Source organism: Mastigoproctus giganteus, chromosome 7 (assembly GCF_048544385.1).
Source record: "Mastigoproctus giganteus isolate SK-2022 chromosome 7, ASM4854438v1, whole genome shotgun sequence".
Lineage (NCBI taxonomy): Eukaryota > Metazoa > Arthropoda > Arachnida > Uropygi > Thelyphonidae > Mastigoproctus > Mastigoproctus giganteus.
Genome location: NC_143581.1, coordinates 168,769,423 through 168,785,567, shown reverse-complemented (window position 1 = coordinate 168,785,567; position 16,145 = coordinate 168,769,423). Strand labels below are relative to the sequence as shown.

The window sequence follows — 16,145 nt, the reverse complement described above, 5'->3', positions numbered from 1 at the left end:
GTGGGTCAGAAAACTACCAGCTTGGGGGGATACACAGACTAATAGATTACTTACAGCTGCAGGCAGAGGTGAAAGTGAATTTTGCACTGCTTCTATTGGAACGAGTAGCAGCCTGGAGAGCAACATGCTAGGGATTTCAAGGCCTGCTGGAAGTCATCATGGAACAAGTAAATACATGGTCTTGTGTTAGGGTAACTATGAGTAAGAACAAGTGCATGTATATTTGCATGTACAGGAATGTTAGGAGTGCTGTAAATAAATTTGATGAATTTGAAGTGCTGGTCAAGACATCAAATGCAGATATTGTTGGGATAACCGAGACATGATGCCATTCAGGTATAAGGAATGCAGAATCTGAATATGGGAAGTACAATGTGTAAAAAAAAGGACAGACAAGATAGGAGAGGAAAGAGAGGAGAGAAAGTGTTATGCTCTTAGTTGTTGTTGTTGTTGTTATGGGATTTCTGGCGCAAGGGCTACATAGGCCATATTGCGCCTATCAAAGCAATTAAGTGTACGTGTGATAACTGCTCTGGGAGCAATTAGAGTTGGTCATACATTTTAATTTTTTTCAAGTAGGTGAAAAAGTCTGAGAGTTTTGCGTCATTACCTATGATGCTGTTGAGAGACAAGGGGTTTGAGATGGAGCTGAAAGTAGTCTGTCGGGCAGTGTCAAACAAGCTACATTCAATCAGAATGTGCTTCACTGATAACGGCTGCAAACAGTGCGTGCACTGAGGGGGATCATTTCCTGTGAGCAGAAACAGATGAGTAAGGTGAGTGTGGCCAATTCGGGTTCTGGCTAGAAGTACTTCTTCCTTTCTGATTTTACGGAGGCTAGAGGTCCATAGTTGTGGTTCGGGTTTCAATTGAAACAGTTTATTATGTGTTTGCTTTTTCCACAAAAGAGTCCATTGTTCCATACATATTTCTTGTATTTTATGTTTATAATCAGGATAGGGAACAAGATCATTTGATAAGGCTACGTTGGAGGGATGCTTTGCGGCATCATCAGCGCACTCATTTCCAGGAATACCGCTGTGACCTGGGATCCAGGAGAAGACAACAGTGCAATGTTGTTCATGGAGATGTATCAGTTCTTGTCTTATTAGCTTTACCAAAGGATTGCAAGGAGAGGTGTCTGTGAGAGCTAAGAGAGCACTCTTGGAATCAGTGTACACTATACTTTTATTCGTTGACAGGAGGGAAATATTTTCCAGGGCAAGTTTAATTGCATAGAGTTCAGCAGTGTAGCTGCTGCATTCAGCTGGAAGTGGAATAGAAACAGTTGTATTAGGGAAGATAGCAGCTGCACCCACTTTATTGCCAGACTTTGAACCGTCAGTGTAGATCTTAGAAAAGTGGGAATAATTTTCTTCATGGACAAGATGCAATTGTCTGATGTTAACATCTGCTAGAACACCTTTTCCCCATTTTTCAAAGTAATCATCATATGAAACATTTAAGGTAATCCATGGGGGATCCGGGTCTTTTAAATCTCTGATGATATTATGAAAGGAAATATTCCAGCATTCTAATAGGTTCTGTAATCTGATACCGGCAGGTCGGATTGTTCTGGGTTTGTTTCCATAGTGTGTTCTCCACTGCGGATCATACAGTAGTGGCCAAATAGGATGAGTGGGGATGCTTTTAATTTTAGCCGAGTAGTTTAACAGTAACATCTTTCTCCTGATACTGAGTGGAGGTTCGTGAGCCTCAACATACAGACTTTGAACAGGTGATGTTCTGTATGCACCCAGGGCAATCCTAAGGGCAGCGTGTTGGATTGGAGCAAGACGAGCCAAAGTACTCTCTCTAGCAGAGTCATACACAGGCGCTCCATAATCTAGGCGAGATCTAATTAGAGACCTATACATGTGGAGCAGGGTGTACCGGTCTGCACCCCAAGATGTACTGGAGACGACCCGAAGTATGTTAATTTTCTTAAGGCAGGTGGTTCGTAGGTGTTTAACATGCTCCTGAAAATTTAGATTTTTATCAAAAATTAGCCCTAGGAGACGAATACTGTTAACGATTGGAAGAGGATGATTGGCCAAGTGTAACTCGGGTTCTGGATGCATTTTCCGCTTGTTGCAGAAGTGCGTGGCCATAGATTTGTGTTTTGATAGTCGATATCCATTTTGTGTCATCCATAGTTCAATATTATTTATTGATATTTGTAATTGCCTCTCAATATAATTTATAGTCTGAGAATGGCAGGACAAGGTAAGATCATCAGCATAAATATATGAGTCAACAGTGTTTGGAATGCTGTTTGTGATATTGTTAATTCGTATAGCAAATAGAGTGGCACTGAGGACAGAGCCTTGAGGGACACCTTCTTCTTGTCTGTACGTGTGAGACAGAGCCTGCCGGTATCGAACTTGGAATGTCCTGTGGCAAAGGAAGTTTTGGATAAAATATGGTAAATGCCCTTTCATATCCATAGAATGGAGATCCTTTAGGATTCCATAACGCCATGTGGTGTCGAAAGCTTTTTCTATATCGAGACACACCATGACAAGATGTTGATTCCTGATAAAAGCGTTTCTTATATTTGATTCAGCCTTTATCATGAGATCTAAGGATGATCTCTTCTTCCGAAAGCCAAACTGATTGTCGCTGATTATGTTTCTAGACTCAAGGTACCACGTCAATCGACGGTGCACCATTTTTTCTAAAGTTTTACTTAAGCAGCTGGTTAGAGAAATCGGTCTGTAGTTGTTAGGGATCGAATGATCTTTTCCTGGTTTAGGGATAGCAATTACATATGAATGTTGCCAGGAGCTAGGAAATGTGTGTTCATAAAATATCCGATTGTAAAAGTTCAGTAGAGAGGATAACGATTGCTGATCTAGGTTTTTAAGCATTACATAGTAAATTCCATCAGGGCCAGGGGCACTGTTGTGGGACATATTTATAGATTCTTTCAATTCTGATAGAGTGAGCGGTTGATTATAGGGTAAACAGCGGGTAGTTTTGAAATTTAGTTTGAATTTTTCAGTATCGGCTTTAATTTTTTGGAATGATGGATGATACGCGATGGAGGCGGACAATTCAGAGAACACTGTTCCTAAGGCATTTGCAATATCTTCGGGATTAGAGATCTCCTTCCCATTCCAATTAAAAATAGGTGCAGGTAATGTAGGGTATTTACCATTTAGCTGCCTTATTTTTTTCCATATTATTCTGGCATCAGTGTCTTTATTGATTGATGAAGCAAATTTTATCCAAGAGTCTTTTTTAGCCTTTCGCCTGATGTACCGTGCTTTGGCTTTAAGTTTCTTATAATTGATAAGGTTGGCAGTGGTAGGGCATTTTCGGAATAAGTTCCATGCTGCATTCTTTTCTCTTTTCACCTTATTACAGTCATCGTTCCACCAGTGGTTGGTATGTCTACGATTTCTTAATTGAGACTGTGGGATGGCAACCTTTGAAGCTGATAGTATCTGCATTGTGATATGTTTTGTGACAGTATTGATAGAGGCAGAATCAATGATGTGATCATCAAAAGAGATATGATTTTTATATTTAGTCCAGTCTGCTTTAGAAAATTTCCATTTCATTTGTGGATCAGTTGTTTTGGAGTTCGTGGTTTGAATTCTGCATATTACTGGATAGTGATCACTGTTGAGAGGATTGTCAAGTGTTGTCCATTCGATACTTGGGAAGAGGATCGGAGAGCAGATTGAGAGGTCTATTGCAGATGGTGTTCCAGTAGGAAAATGAATGTAAGTGGGTAAACCTGTGTTCAGTAATGTTAAATTCTGTCTGTCTAGTAGTGTCTCAATGAGTTCTCCGCGTCTGTCTGAGACGGGGGATCCCCATAGTGTATGATGTCCATTAAAGTCTCCTAATAGGCAAACTGGTGACGGTAATTGCAAAACAAGGTTTTCTAGTTCATGAATCGTACATTGCTGATTGGGAGGGAGATATATTGAGACGATCGTTAAAGAAATGCCAATCATTACACGAGCCGCAACAGCTTCTAAGGCAGTTTGAAGAGGAATTTGTTTACAAGGAACCCTTGAGTCTATGAGTATGGCCACTCCACCATGAGCACTGTTTGTCCTGTCTTGTCGAAAAACAGTGTAATATTTAACTGACACGGACACTTGTGGTGTTAGATTTGTTTCTTGTAGGCATATGCTCACAGGATGATAACGATCAATTAGTTCATATATATCGTCTATGTTGCTACGAAAGCCTCTGCAATTCCATTGAATTATGTTGTTCATTGTGTTGGTTTTGAATTAGAAGTTGAATCTGTCTGTTTTTTAATGTTACTCTGCTTGTGACGGTCAATTTTTATTTTGTCCTTTTTTGGAAAGACTGGACGTGTGTCTATGTCGTCTTCTGCATGAAGATCTAGGATAGGTTCATTACAAGTATTGTTTTCTGCAATATCCATAGCTGTGTTATCAGATAATTTCTTTCTAACATGAACTGAATTTTCCTTCTGATCTGCAGTAACTGGATCTAATTTAGTAGTGGATGGTATCGAGATCGGGGTATTGTTTGTCCTATCTACTGTTTGGTGTTTTGTTGGCTGTGATGCAGGTGATAGCAATGATCGAGCCCAATCAGAAATTGACACTTTTGGTGGGACTGATATATCTGTTTGCGTTGAAACTGTTTGTTGTCTTTTGGATGCTTCAGCATATGTACGCTTAGGCATGTTTTGTAATAGGTTCTTTCTGGCTTCAGGGTATGTGACCTTGTTCTCCACTTTGTATTTTTGGATTTTTTTCTCCAGCTTCCATTGCTCGCAGGATCTGGAAAAGGCTGAATGGTTGCCTTTGCAGTTTGGACACCGTAATGATTCAGCATTACAATCAGTATGGACATGTTCTTTTGATCCGCAGTTTGAGCAAACTGAATCTCCTCGGCAGACAGTTTGGGAATGTCCAAACTTCTGACACTTGTAGCATCGAATAGGATTGGGTATATAAGGACGGATGCGACAGTTTAAGTATCCTGCTTTTACTGCTGAAGGAAGGTTTGGTGTAGAAAATGTGAGAATGATGCTACGAGTAGGAACAAATTCTCCATCTTTCTTCACCATTATTCGTCTTGCTTCAGTAACTTTCTGGTCTTGGAGTTCTTGAACAATTTCCTCCTCTTTGACGTTCAACAGATCCCATTCGGAAATTACTCCTTTGGAGCTATTCAGGGTAGCATGAGGAGATACTTTAGTAGGAACTCCACCAAACGATGTAAGTTTCAGAAGGGACTCAGAATGTTTACGATTGGTGGTTTCGACTAATAGGTCGCCAGACTTCAGTCTTCTTACCATTTTTGGTGATCCGGCTACACTTTCTAGACATTTCTGTATATAAAAAGGAGACAAAGTACCCAAAGACTGATTCGTTAGGGAATGCAGTATGAGGAAAGATGGATATTCCATTTGAGGTACATCTGTTTTCATGCTCTTCCGTGTTTGATAGTCAGAGTCAGTTTGTTGCAAATCCAAAGAAGCAGGATTTACAGTCTTGAGAGGTGGAAAATTTTCGGTATCCATAATTGCTCCTTTTGGCCCCGGAAGGATAACTTTTCCTTCCAGGTTTCCGGCCCCGCCACGGGGAGGCAGGAGCAGTGCCACGAGGTGACCAAGCGGCTGTTAGTTGTGTTAGTGAAATAAGAAAAAGAAACAGAAAGGTGACTTTCCTTTCTGGGCCTTTGCCTACTACTTGTAGTGCGAAAGAGCTACTCTAATAGAAAATGAGGAAAACGGTATTTAGAACGAAAAATAATCTATATCTGGCAAAAGCTCTTTAGGAGGATCGCTTTAACGAACGCACTGAAATCGCTTGGCCACGGAACGCTTGGCACCCGGGGCCATGCTCTTAGTTAAAGAGTACATAAAATCTAAGGCTGTGAATCCAGTTGACATGGGTAGCCAGTGCAATGTTGTCAGTTTAGTGTGACACGGGATATGGGAAAGCAAAAACAGGAGTGTGTTATATGGCTAATGCATCTGAGTACAACAAACAACTGTACAGAGAAGTGAAGTGTGCCAATGAATCAGAATGTTCTATAATGGGGAATTTTAACTTTACAGATATTGACTGGAACTCGTGAGCTAGTCATTCACACACTGACAAGATTTGTATATTTATTAGATGACTGTTTTCTATAGCAGAGAGGCACCAAGAGGGAGTAATACTCTTTATCCAATTATCAGCAGTGTTTATTCATGCATTAAGAATCTGCAGATAAAAGAACCACTAGGTGGCAGTGAGCACAGTATATTGATTTGGGATTTACTTAAAGATGTAACTGGCATCAAGGATAAAGGGAAGGATTTTTGCTTTCATAAAGGTGACTACAGTGGGACCAACTGATGATGTTACCATCAGCAAATTCTAAATGGGAAGCATTCAAGGAATTAATCATAGAAGCTACTAGGTTTTTCATACCAACTAAGAAATACTCTTCAAGGTATAAGCCTAAATGGATGTCAGAGGAACTAATGAGACTTGTGGCAGAGGAGAAAAATGCATGGGATGCAAATAAATTATCAGGCAACATAGATATAAACTATGTATGTAATCAAGTTATAAAGGAGGTTAGACAAATGAAGGCAGATTATGAGACATCCGCAGCAAAGGATGCAAAGAAAAACATCAAACAATACTTATGTAAACACTGGAAGGAAGGGATGAATAAAATTGGTATTGATGGTTCAACTGTTGATAATCCTGCTCAGGTTGCTGACAAATGATTAATTTGCATGAAAATTCTTTTTGGAAGGGGTTCCCAGAAGTTTTTAAAACTCTAACAAGGAGTTAAATGATTCTGTAATAACTGAGAGGAAAGTGGAGGAGAAATTACTGAAGCTAAATATAGGAAAGGCTGCTGGGGTAGTAGTAGTGGTATGTGATGCAAGAAAGCATGTGTATGATCTTATGCAGCATCAGCCAAAAAAAAATCCACACCATTCCCTCCAAATGCCTGTCCAGTTCCTCCTTAAATTTATTTAACCTATCAACTTCCACAACGACAGATGGAAATTTGTTCCAGCAATTAACCACGTGCTGGCTAAAGGCAAATTTCCGCACATCTATTCTACATCTGTCTTTTCTTAATTTGAATTTATGCCCCCTTAGGTTCGTAATCTGAACAAGTGGAAGGATCCCATCAGAATTCAGCGTGCTCAACCCATTCAAGGCCTTATATACTTCAATCAGATCACCGCGCAGGTGCCTAGTCTCCGGCCACTGCAATTTGCAGAACTTAAGCTTCTCTTGGTAAGAGGATCCCTTCATTCCCCTCACCAATCTTGTTGCCCTTCTCTGTACACGCTCAAGTAAATCTACATCCTTCCTAAAATGAGGCCTCCAGACCTGTACGCAGTACTCAAGAAGTGGCCTGACCATTGCCTTATACAGAGGGACAATCGCCTCCTCTTTCCCACTAGCAAAATTCCTATATATCACTGACAAAACCCCATGACCTACCCTGTCAGCATTGCTCAGAAAACTTCATATCTGACTGCACAATTACTCCCAGGTCTTTTTCATTTTCTACCACACAGTTGGTACTTTTCTCTGGGGTTACTTCTACCCATATGCAGTACTTTGCATTTGTCAAGGTTAAATAAACTTCAGTTGCCACTTCTTAGCCCATCTGCCCAAATTATCTAGATCCTGTTGCAGTAGCACACTGCCATTACTGTCATTAACAACCCTGCCAACCTTTGTATCATCTGCAATCTTCGACATTAAGCCTGATATACCTTCATCAATATCATTGATAAATATACAAAACAACAGTGGACCCAACACCGACCCCTGTGGGACTCCACTAATAACATTAGTCCAAGAAGAGCAGCACCCACTGACTACCACCCTCTGTCTTTCCCACTTAACCATCCTTTTATCCATTGTAGAAACTTACCCTTAATACCAATCTGCTCCAATTTGTACAATAGTCTTTCATGCGTAACAATGTCAAAAGCTTTCCTGAAATCCAAATAGTTGATATCAAAATTATTTTTTGCATCCAGTTCCTTTGTAACCACATCATAATATCCTATTAAATTTGTCAGACAAGACTTTCCCTTAACAAACCCATGCTGTGGGTTTATTGCTGAATTATTGCTGTGAATTATTGCTGCAGTCTTCTCTAGATGATCCTGCAATGCATCTTTAACCAGTGACTCCATTATTTTATCCGGAACAGAAGTTAAACTAACTGATCTGTAATTACTTGTGTCACCCTTCGATCCCCCTTTGTGAATTGGGGATACATCTGCACATCTCCAGTCCGTGGAAATCTCCCGAGTCCAAGGATGCTCTCATAATTATGGCTAAGGGTTTGCTTAGTTGCTTTGCCGCCTCCTTTAATATAACTGGATAGATCCCATACACCCCAGGTGCTTTTCTTATGTTTAACTTCAACAATTTCTCCTCCACTTTGCTCTCAGTTATTACAAAATCATTAAGTATCCTGGTACAATTTGATAACCTTCTGCCATTTCCAAACCTTAACTCCTCGTGTGTGAATGTAGATGCAAAATACTCATTCAGTTTGTTTGCTATCTGGGCGGGATCATCAACAGGCGATCCATCGATATCAAGTGGACCAATCAGATTCATCCCCTTCCTTTTAGAGTTTAAATAAGTAAAGAAATCCTTGCTGTTTTTCTTAGCATCTTTTGCCAAGGATTTCTCGTAATCTGCCTTCGCCTGCCTAACTTCCTTTGTGACCTGATTACAGACTAGCTTGGATGGATGGGATCTATCCAGTTATGTTAAGAGAGGCAGCAAAGGAAGTAAGCAAACTCTTAGCCATAATTATGAGAGCATCCTTGGATCAGTAGAGGTCCCCATCAAAGGGCGACAAATAATTACAAACGTGTTAGTTTAACTTCTGGTCCGGGGAAAATAATGGAGTCATTGGTGAAAGAAGCAATGCAGGGGCATCTAGAGAAGACTACAGTTATAGTTCAGCCAGCATGGATTTGTTAAGGGGAAATATTTCCTGACCAATTTGACAGGATACTAAGATGGGGTCAGAAAGGAACTAGATGCAAAAAAATAATTTTCATATCATATACTTTGATTTCAGAAGAGCTTTTGATACTGTTGCACATAAAAGGCTGCTGTACAAATTGGAGCAGTATGACATTAAGGGCAAGTTCCTGCTATGGACAAAGGGCTAGTTGAGTGGGAGAAGACAGAGTGGTAATCAATGGACATTAGCCCACAAAGAGCAATGTTATTACTGAATGTCCCCTGAGTTTGGTGTTGGGGTCATTGTTGTTTTCTATATTTATCAATGATATTGATGAAGGTATATCAGGCTTAATGGCCAAGTTTGCAGATGATACAAAGGTTGGCAGGGGTGTTAATGACTGTAATCATCGCATGCTGTTACAACAGATCTAGAAAAGTTGGCCAGATGGGCTGAATGGTGACAAATGAAGTTCAATGTCAACAAATGCAAAGTACTGCATATAGGTAGCAGTAACCCCACAGTAACATACCAACTGTGCGAGACTACACTCTGGGTAGTGGAGAATGAAAAAGTTCTTGGGGGTAATTGTGTAGTCAGATATGAAGTTTACTGATGAGTGCAGACATGCTGCCAGGCCAGCTCATGTAGTTTTACAATGATATACAGAAACTGACTTTGATAGCAAGGATAAGGAAGTGATTTTTCATTTGTACAGGATATGGTTAGACTGCATCTTAAGTACTGTTTTTTTTTTTATTATTTTTTTTTTTGTAGTTGTTGGCGCATCGGCTTCTGTGGCCATAATGCACCTCCCAAGATTTTTACAGTACTTTGATCCAAGCCTGAGGTGGGATTCGAACCTGCGACCTTTGGGTTGCCAGGCAGGCACTTTACCCACCCGGCTAGCCTGGTCAGCCTTGAGTACTGTATACAGGTCTGGAGGCCTCACTTTAGAAGGTAATGTACATCAGCTAGAATGGATGCAGAGAAGGCAACAAAAGGGTGCTGTTACCTAGAAAGGTTTCAGTTCTAAAAATTGCAGCATCTGGAGGCTAGGCACCTGTGAGGTGATCAGATTGAGGTGTTTGGGGCTTAGAATGGATTGCACAAGCTCAATTCTGATGGAATTCTTACTCTTGCTCAGGCTATACACACGAGGGGGCATAAATTTAAATTGAGCAAAGAGGGTTGCAGAAGTTTGCCTTTAGCCAGTGGGCAGTTGATTGCTGGAACAAATTTCCTTCTTTTGTTGTGGAAATTGAAAGCTTAAATAAATTCAAAGGACTAGACAAGCTATTGGAGGGAATAGATAGTTGAAATGTTTTTTTTTTTTTTTTTGGCAGATGCGGTTTAAGCTTCTTTCTTACATCATTTGTAAGAAATCATTTTTGGATATTTATGGGATTTTATTTCATTTACAAATTTTAAAAATAACAGAAAAACTTTTAAAAAGTGAATCTGTGATAGCCATCATCACTGATGAATATTAACAGCCCTCTGCTTATATACTTGGCAAAAAATTACTTATATTAAAAAAAAATAATAATAAATTGAAAAACAAAAGTGAAAGAGCATGCCATATCATAAAACCTACCTATTTGTATTACTGCAATATTATGGGTACCTACTTCATAATAATGACAAATAATCTAGTGACAAAACTGTGCCTCAAGAGTAATTAAGTGGGCCCTAACATTAAAAATAAAGTTAGAATTCCAGTAGCTATCATTTCAGCTGAATAAAATTTCTTGTATTAAAAATTATTCGCATTCAACAAACAGCCAAGGACTAATGACAGTTTATGTTTATAAAAGATAAATTTTTCATTTATACTCTTGGATGACCACACGGTCAGAGTTCACAAGACCGAGCAAATACAAGAAATGGCACTGTATTTATTAATCACTCAGGCTTGAACCATGGTCACTAAAAAGCAAATATACTTATGTATCCTCGAGCCCGACCACTCGGCTATTGCTGCAACTGGAGAATAATTCATTGCAGTTTACTAAAAAGTGGAAGTGCCGGGGATCAAACCTTTATCTTTATTTATACGTAAGATCTTGCAGTCACATAAAAAAACGTCAACGCCTTAAAAATGTTTAATTATAGCATATTATTTTTAAAAAAATAGGGAAAATCTCTAGTCAGTTCTGGACTCAAAACTGTAATGAAAGATAATTTTCCAAGATTTTGTCAGTTTGACTCTCTCTCAGAAATGCTCATGCACATTGAGCAGGTTATTTTCAGACAAATGAGTAAAGTGCTAATACCGTAGTCTGGAAATGAATATTATGTACTTTAATGAGGTACAATTTTTTTAAATCGAAATGTGGAATATATTAAACTTAAAACTTGGTGCAGTATTTGACAATGTCTTAATTAACTCTGATAAACATTTTATCTGACTTCGTTATCACAGCAATAGCGTGAGGCAAAATAAAAACGTTACTTACCAGATTAAAAATATTACAAAGAAGCCCATTCTTCTAAAAGTGCAAAATTCAATCATCTTCCCTCAACACAAAGCCCTTCTTCTCTTCTTTCAATAAAACAAAACTTAACTATCATAATCATTACACTATATTGTAATTCATTAACACACCCGTTTCCATGAAAAAGAAACAAATGATGGTAATACTGCCCTCTTTAAGCGAAAGTTCCTCTCGTTAACCTAAAAGCAAGGTTGGATGGGATGACAATTACTTAAGAAATTTTAAATAATAATAATAAAAATAAAAAAAACATGTGCCTCGTCAGTTTTCCCAAAATATATTTTTTTACTATTAAAAAAACCAACAAGGCGAATTAATAATATAAATTTTTAATTTTCCAGAAGATAAGTACCTAGCGGTAGTATGCTGTTATGAATACGATAGGGGGGGTGGGGGGTGTAGGTTTGACTTAGCCGGCCCCAAAATGTGCAGGGCCCTGTTCAAGAATTACTTGCGGGGGTCCTTGGATCGTGTGCAAAATTTATACAGGTCTTTTTGTGGTAGTGATTTTTCAAATTTTACGGTAACTACGAAATAATTAAATAATTTTATATTATACTGAACAAAAATTTTAAACACGAATAATATTTAATACATTAACCAACAATATTGTTTTGACCATTTGAGGGCGGAGCCCTGTTCGATAGAACCTGTTGAACATGCTTGTAAACATGTATAATCTCTCTAAAGTAGGTTTTTTTAAAGAAAACCCTGCTTGAAATGGTTTTTAAGTAGGGTCCAGTGTATATTGAAAGATTGCATGAGCGGGTGGATTGGACATACTCCTTTTTTCTCTAGAAAATATGTGAGATATCATAAGGGCTAATGATGTAATCATTATTGAGGGTTTTTTTTTTTTTTCAAGTAGAGAATTTAAATCTAGATTCAGTTGGTTCAGAATATTGTGTGTTTCGTGGTCTAGGATGCAAATTACAGTATTTTAATTGTTAAGAAAATTCAAGGACAAACTGGATAAATTAAATGGGACAGAGAAGTTGTGGGAATTTTTTTTTTTTTTTTTTTTTTAAGATTTGCATATAACAGCCTGTACGTTTCTTTAATAAAAAAAAATTGGATCCAAAGAGCAATTTTCTATAAAGAAAAGTGATAAACACAATTTGAACAGTCTTGTAAACTTATAAAGATGATTTATTCTTCAAAAGGGAAGTACAGTTTGTTAAACTTGGCTAAAACAATTCAATTGCAGTATAGTGTGGCCATTCATACACTAGAAATGCAGGAAGTCTTAGATGTATGTCAATTTTGATGTTTATTTATACAAAGGGTACTAGGAAAGTTTTGCAATATGACGCAACAATGAATCACAGGAAGCTGCTTGTTGCTGCATGTTGAGACATGTTCATACGTGCATAGTAGCCGCCGCGCCAAGTCGATGGGCTCAGTTATTCATTAGTAGTGAGAGTGTAAAGTGCTTGCGATGGCATCGTGGTCACGAAATGAGATAAGGACAGTTTTGCGGTATAATTTCGTGCGTAGTTTAACCATAGACCAGTGCTTACTCCTTTTTTGGACATACTCCTTTTTTCTCTAGAAAATATGTGAGATATCATAAGGGCTAATGATGTAATCATTATTGAGGGTTTTTTTTTTTTTTTCAAGTAGAGAATTTAAATCTAGATTCAGTTGGTTCAGAATATTGTGTGTTTCGTGGTCTAGGATGCAAATTACAGTATCCTGAAATGACAAGAGTCATTTCAGAAGAAATGACTCTTGCACTAGATGATGATTGTCCACATCGTACAACGATATTCAGGTAGTATAGAGAATTCCAAAGGGGAAATTTCACTCTGGAGGATTCTGAGAGGCCGGGAAGGCCACGAACGTCAGTTACGGAGGAAAACGTTACTGCTGTGAGGAAAATGCTTGACGAAAACAGGCGAATGACCTACCAACAGATAGAGGATACTTTGGGCCTAAATGCACCAGCAATTCGTTCGATTCTGCAAGATCATTTGCACGTGAAGAAACTTTGTTCTCTCTGGGTGCCGCATCAACTGACTGAAGAGCAGATGACACGACGTGTGACTTGGTGCCGGGAGATGTTAAAAAAGTTTGATAAGGGACAATCTCGGTATGTGAACAACATCGTGACAGGTGACGAGACTTGGCTGTACTATTACGATCTGCCGACCAAGGCTCAAAACAAAGTTTGGGTCTTTGATGATGACGACACACCCGTAATTGTCAGAAAATCCCGATCTGTAAAGAAGAAAATGATAGCTGTATTTTTCAAATCGAGTGGAATTGTGGAACGTGTCGTTTTGGACACGCAGAATACAGTCACAGCTAAGTGGTATACTGAACAATGCCCGCCTAAAGTCATTGGATCTATGAAGAACCTGCGGCCAAAGTCAAGAATGGACACCTGGTACCTCCATCACGATAATGCTCCAGCTCACCGCGCCAAAGCCTGCACCGAATATTTGACCACGACAGGACTGAAACTTCTCGAGCACCCTCCCTACAGGCCAGACCTTGCTCCCTGCGACTTTGCACTGTTCCCGCATGTGAAAATGAAGCTAAAAGGGAGGCGGTTTTCCAGTGATGAGGACCTTCTACGGGCTTGGGACAACGAGTGTGCTTTACTCCCTAGTGAAACTTGGCAGAACTGGTTTAAAGATTGGTTTCGGAGGATGGAGAGGTGTATTGAATGTAGAGGAAATTACTTTGAAAAAATTAAATAAACAAAGCTGTATTGCAAAACTTTCCTAGTACCCTTTGTATACTGTATAATGGAATGGCACAATATATTTATACTTTATTTTTCAGAAAGTTAGTTAACTGAATCCTGCCTGAAATTTAATGAATTAAGGGAATCCATCTTGTCTAGTTGAAGGCATCCCGTATAAATAGATATCTTTTTTCAATGTAAAATGGGATGCAAATGATTGTGTAAGTATAGTTTCACATGAGTTGATGTTGGATTTATTTATAGAAAGTTAAGATCAAGGCAATTTTTTGGGCTAAAGCCAAATAATTGACTTGATTTTAACTTTCCCACTAGCCATGTGGGTAAACCAAGCACCGACACCATAGAAGATGCCACACAAAAAACTGCTTGGTATATGGTTGCCAGGATCCTTCTTTTGAGCCCCTGAGTCAGCCCGACTGATCCTAGCAATCATACTTGCGCAGTTTCCACATTTTTTTTTTTTTTTGCCAAGTATGCCAACCCCCAGGGGGGGTGGGCTCACATCTGGTGAGTATGGGCTTGGCACACCGAGGGTCCTCCTCAGCTGGATATTATCATTCTTCTCTTTCTTGGTGATTCCCTTATACTTCTGACTCTCTCTCTCTCTCTCTCTCTCGGAGTAGTTCAGAATTTTTTTTTTTTTTTATTGGTGCAACATAAGCCTCAGCCTTCTTTGCACCATACTACAACCCCGGATAGTATGGAAACATAGGGATTCATCGCGACAATATGCATATGCAGATGACATTACAAATTGTCTTAGCCTACTTGGTATCCCCTAAAGCTTCATGTTTGTGCAACTATGACAAGTTCTGAAATGATTTGGTTAGGCTTAAGTATACAGTACTAGTTCCAACTGATTACAAACTGTGATAGATTAACGATAACCGCTTCCACTCGTTGCTTTAATAGGCAAATAATTACCGAAAGTTTGTATTAGACTAAGTCTGCGAGCCTGACCTCTGACCCCCCCCCCCCCACCTTTGCTGCTGGATTAAAATCGGAAAAACATTTTCCGATTTCAGTCCACGGAAAAATGGGGAGAAGGTAGGGTATAGAAAAGATTAACCAGAATAGGATTCGAGGGAAAAACGAACTAGTTTCCCTTGGAGTGAATTCTTCCCCACCCCTTTTGCTTTATTAAAATAGAAAAAGTATCTTCCGATTCCAGTCCAGCAAGAAGGGGGTACAGGAGTTATTTTACCGTGCTTTATTTGTTATTTATTCAGTTTTTTTTTTTCGTTTGAAATCTTCCCCCTCCCATTATGCGTGAATCCCTCCCGAATAGTGTTGTAAACTAAAGTGACATCTTTAGTATATGCTAGTTTTTCCATTCCGTTAATCTTTAGTATAGGGTACTAGCTGTACCTGTCTTCTACACCCTGCTAAAAGTAAATTATTCACTCTCCCAATCACTACAGAGAAAGCAACCGCAAGGAGGGGCTAGGCCTGTCAATCAGGGAAAACGTCAAGCTTTGGAGATACCAGTTGGAGTTAGTGCCGTATACGGAGTGTGTGGCAAAAATTCATGCACAACCAGACCAGCTTTTTTTAGGTAATATTAAGGTGAAAACGATACAAGCAGTGGCGTACCTACCATGTAGGCAAGCGAGACAATTGCCTCCGGGACCGGGCCCTTTAGGGGTCGGCGTCTTTGGCTGGCTGTCTCCTGATTTTGCGATTTTCATTAATTAAGTAGGGGCCCGAACATGTCCTTTGCCTCCGGGCCCGAAAAAAAGTAGCTACGCTACTGGATATAAGCCACACAGTTCGGCAAAGTTTAATAAAAAAAAGTACTAAACTAAAAAGAAAGTGATTTAATAGCAGCTGAGATAGCCACTTTTTCCAATGGCATGAAGTCAGACATGAATCTAAATTTATGTTGTCTGTTACTTTGTCACTTATAATACATAATCACTATCAGAGTTAATGAAATCTGTGCAAAGTTAATGCTACAAAATCCCGTTTTCTCTTAA

At 39.1% G+C, this 16,145-nt stretch overlaps 1 protein-coding gene across 1 annotated transcript in view; it reads right to left on the bottom strand.

Annotated features, from left to right (window-relative positions):
* Positions 1 to 11,615, bottom strand: part of JTBR (jumping translocation breakpoint protein JTBR) — a 48,057-nt gene extending 36,442 nt beyond the window's left edge. The window contains exon 1 of the mRNA XM_090377176.1: positions 11,418 to 11,615. Within this exon, the coding sequence (XP_090233302.1) occupies positions 11,418 to 11,473 (56 nt within the window). The 5' untranslated portion in view covers positions 11,474 to 11,615. The remainder of the gene's footprint in view (positions 1 to 11,417) is intronic.
* Positions 11,616 to 16,145: the final 4,530 nt, after the last annotated feature.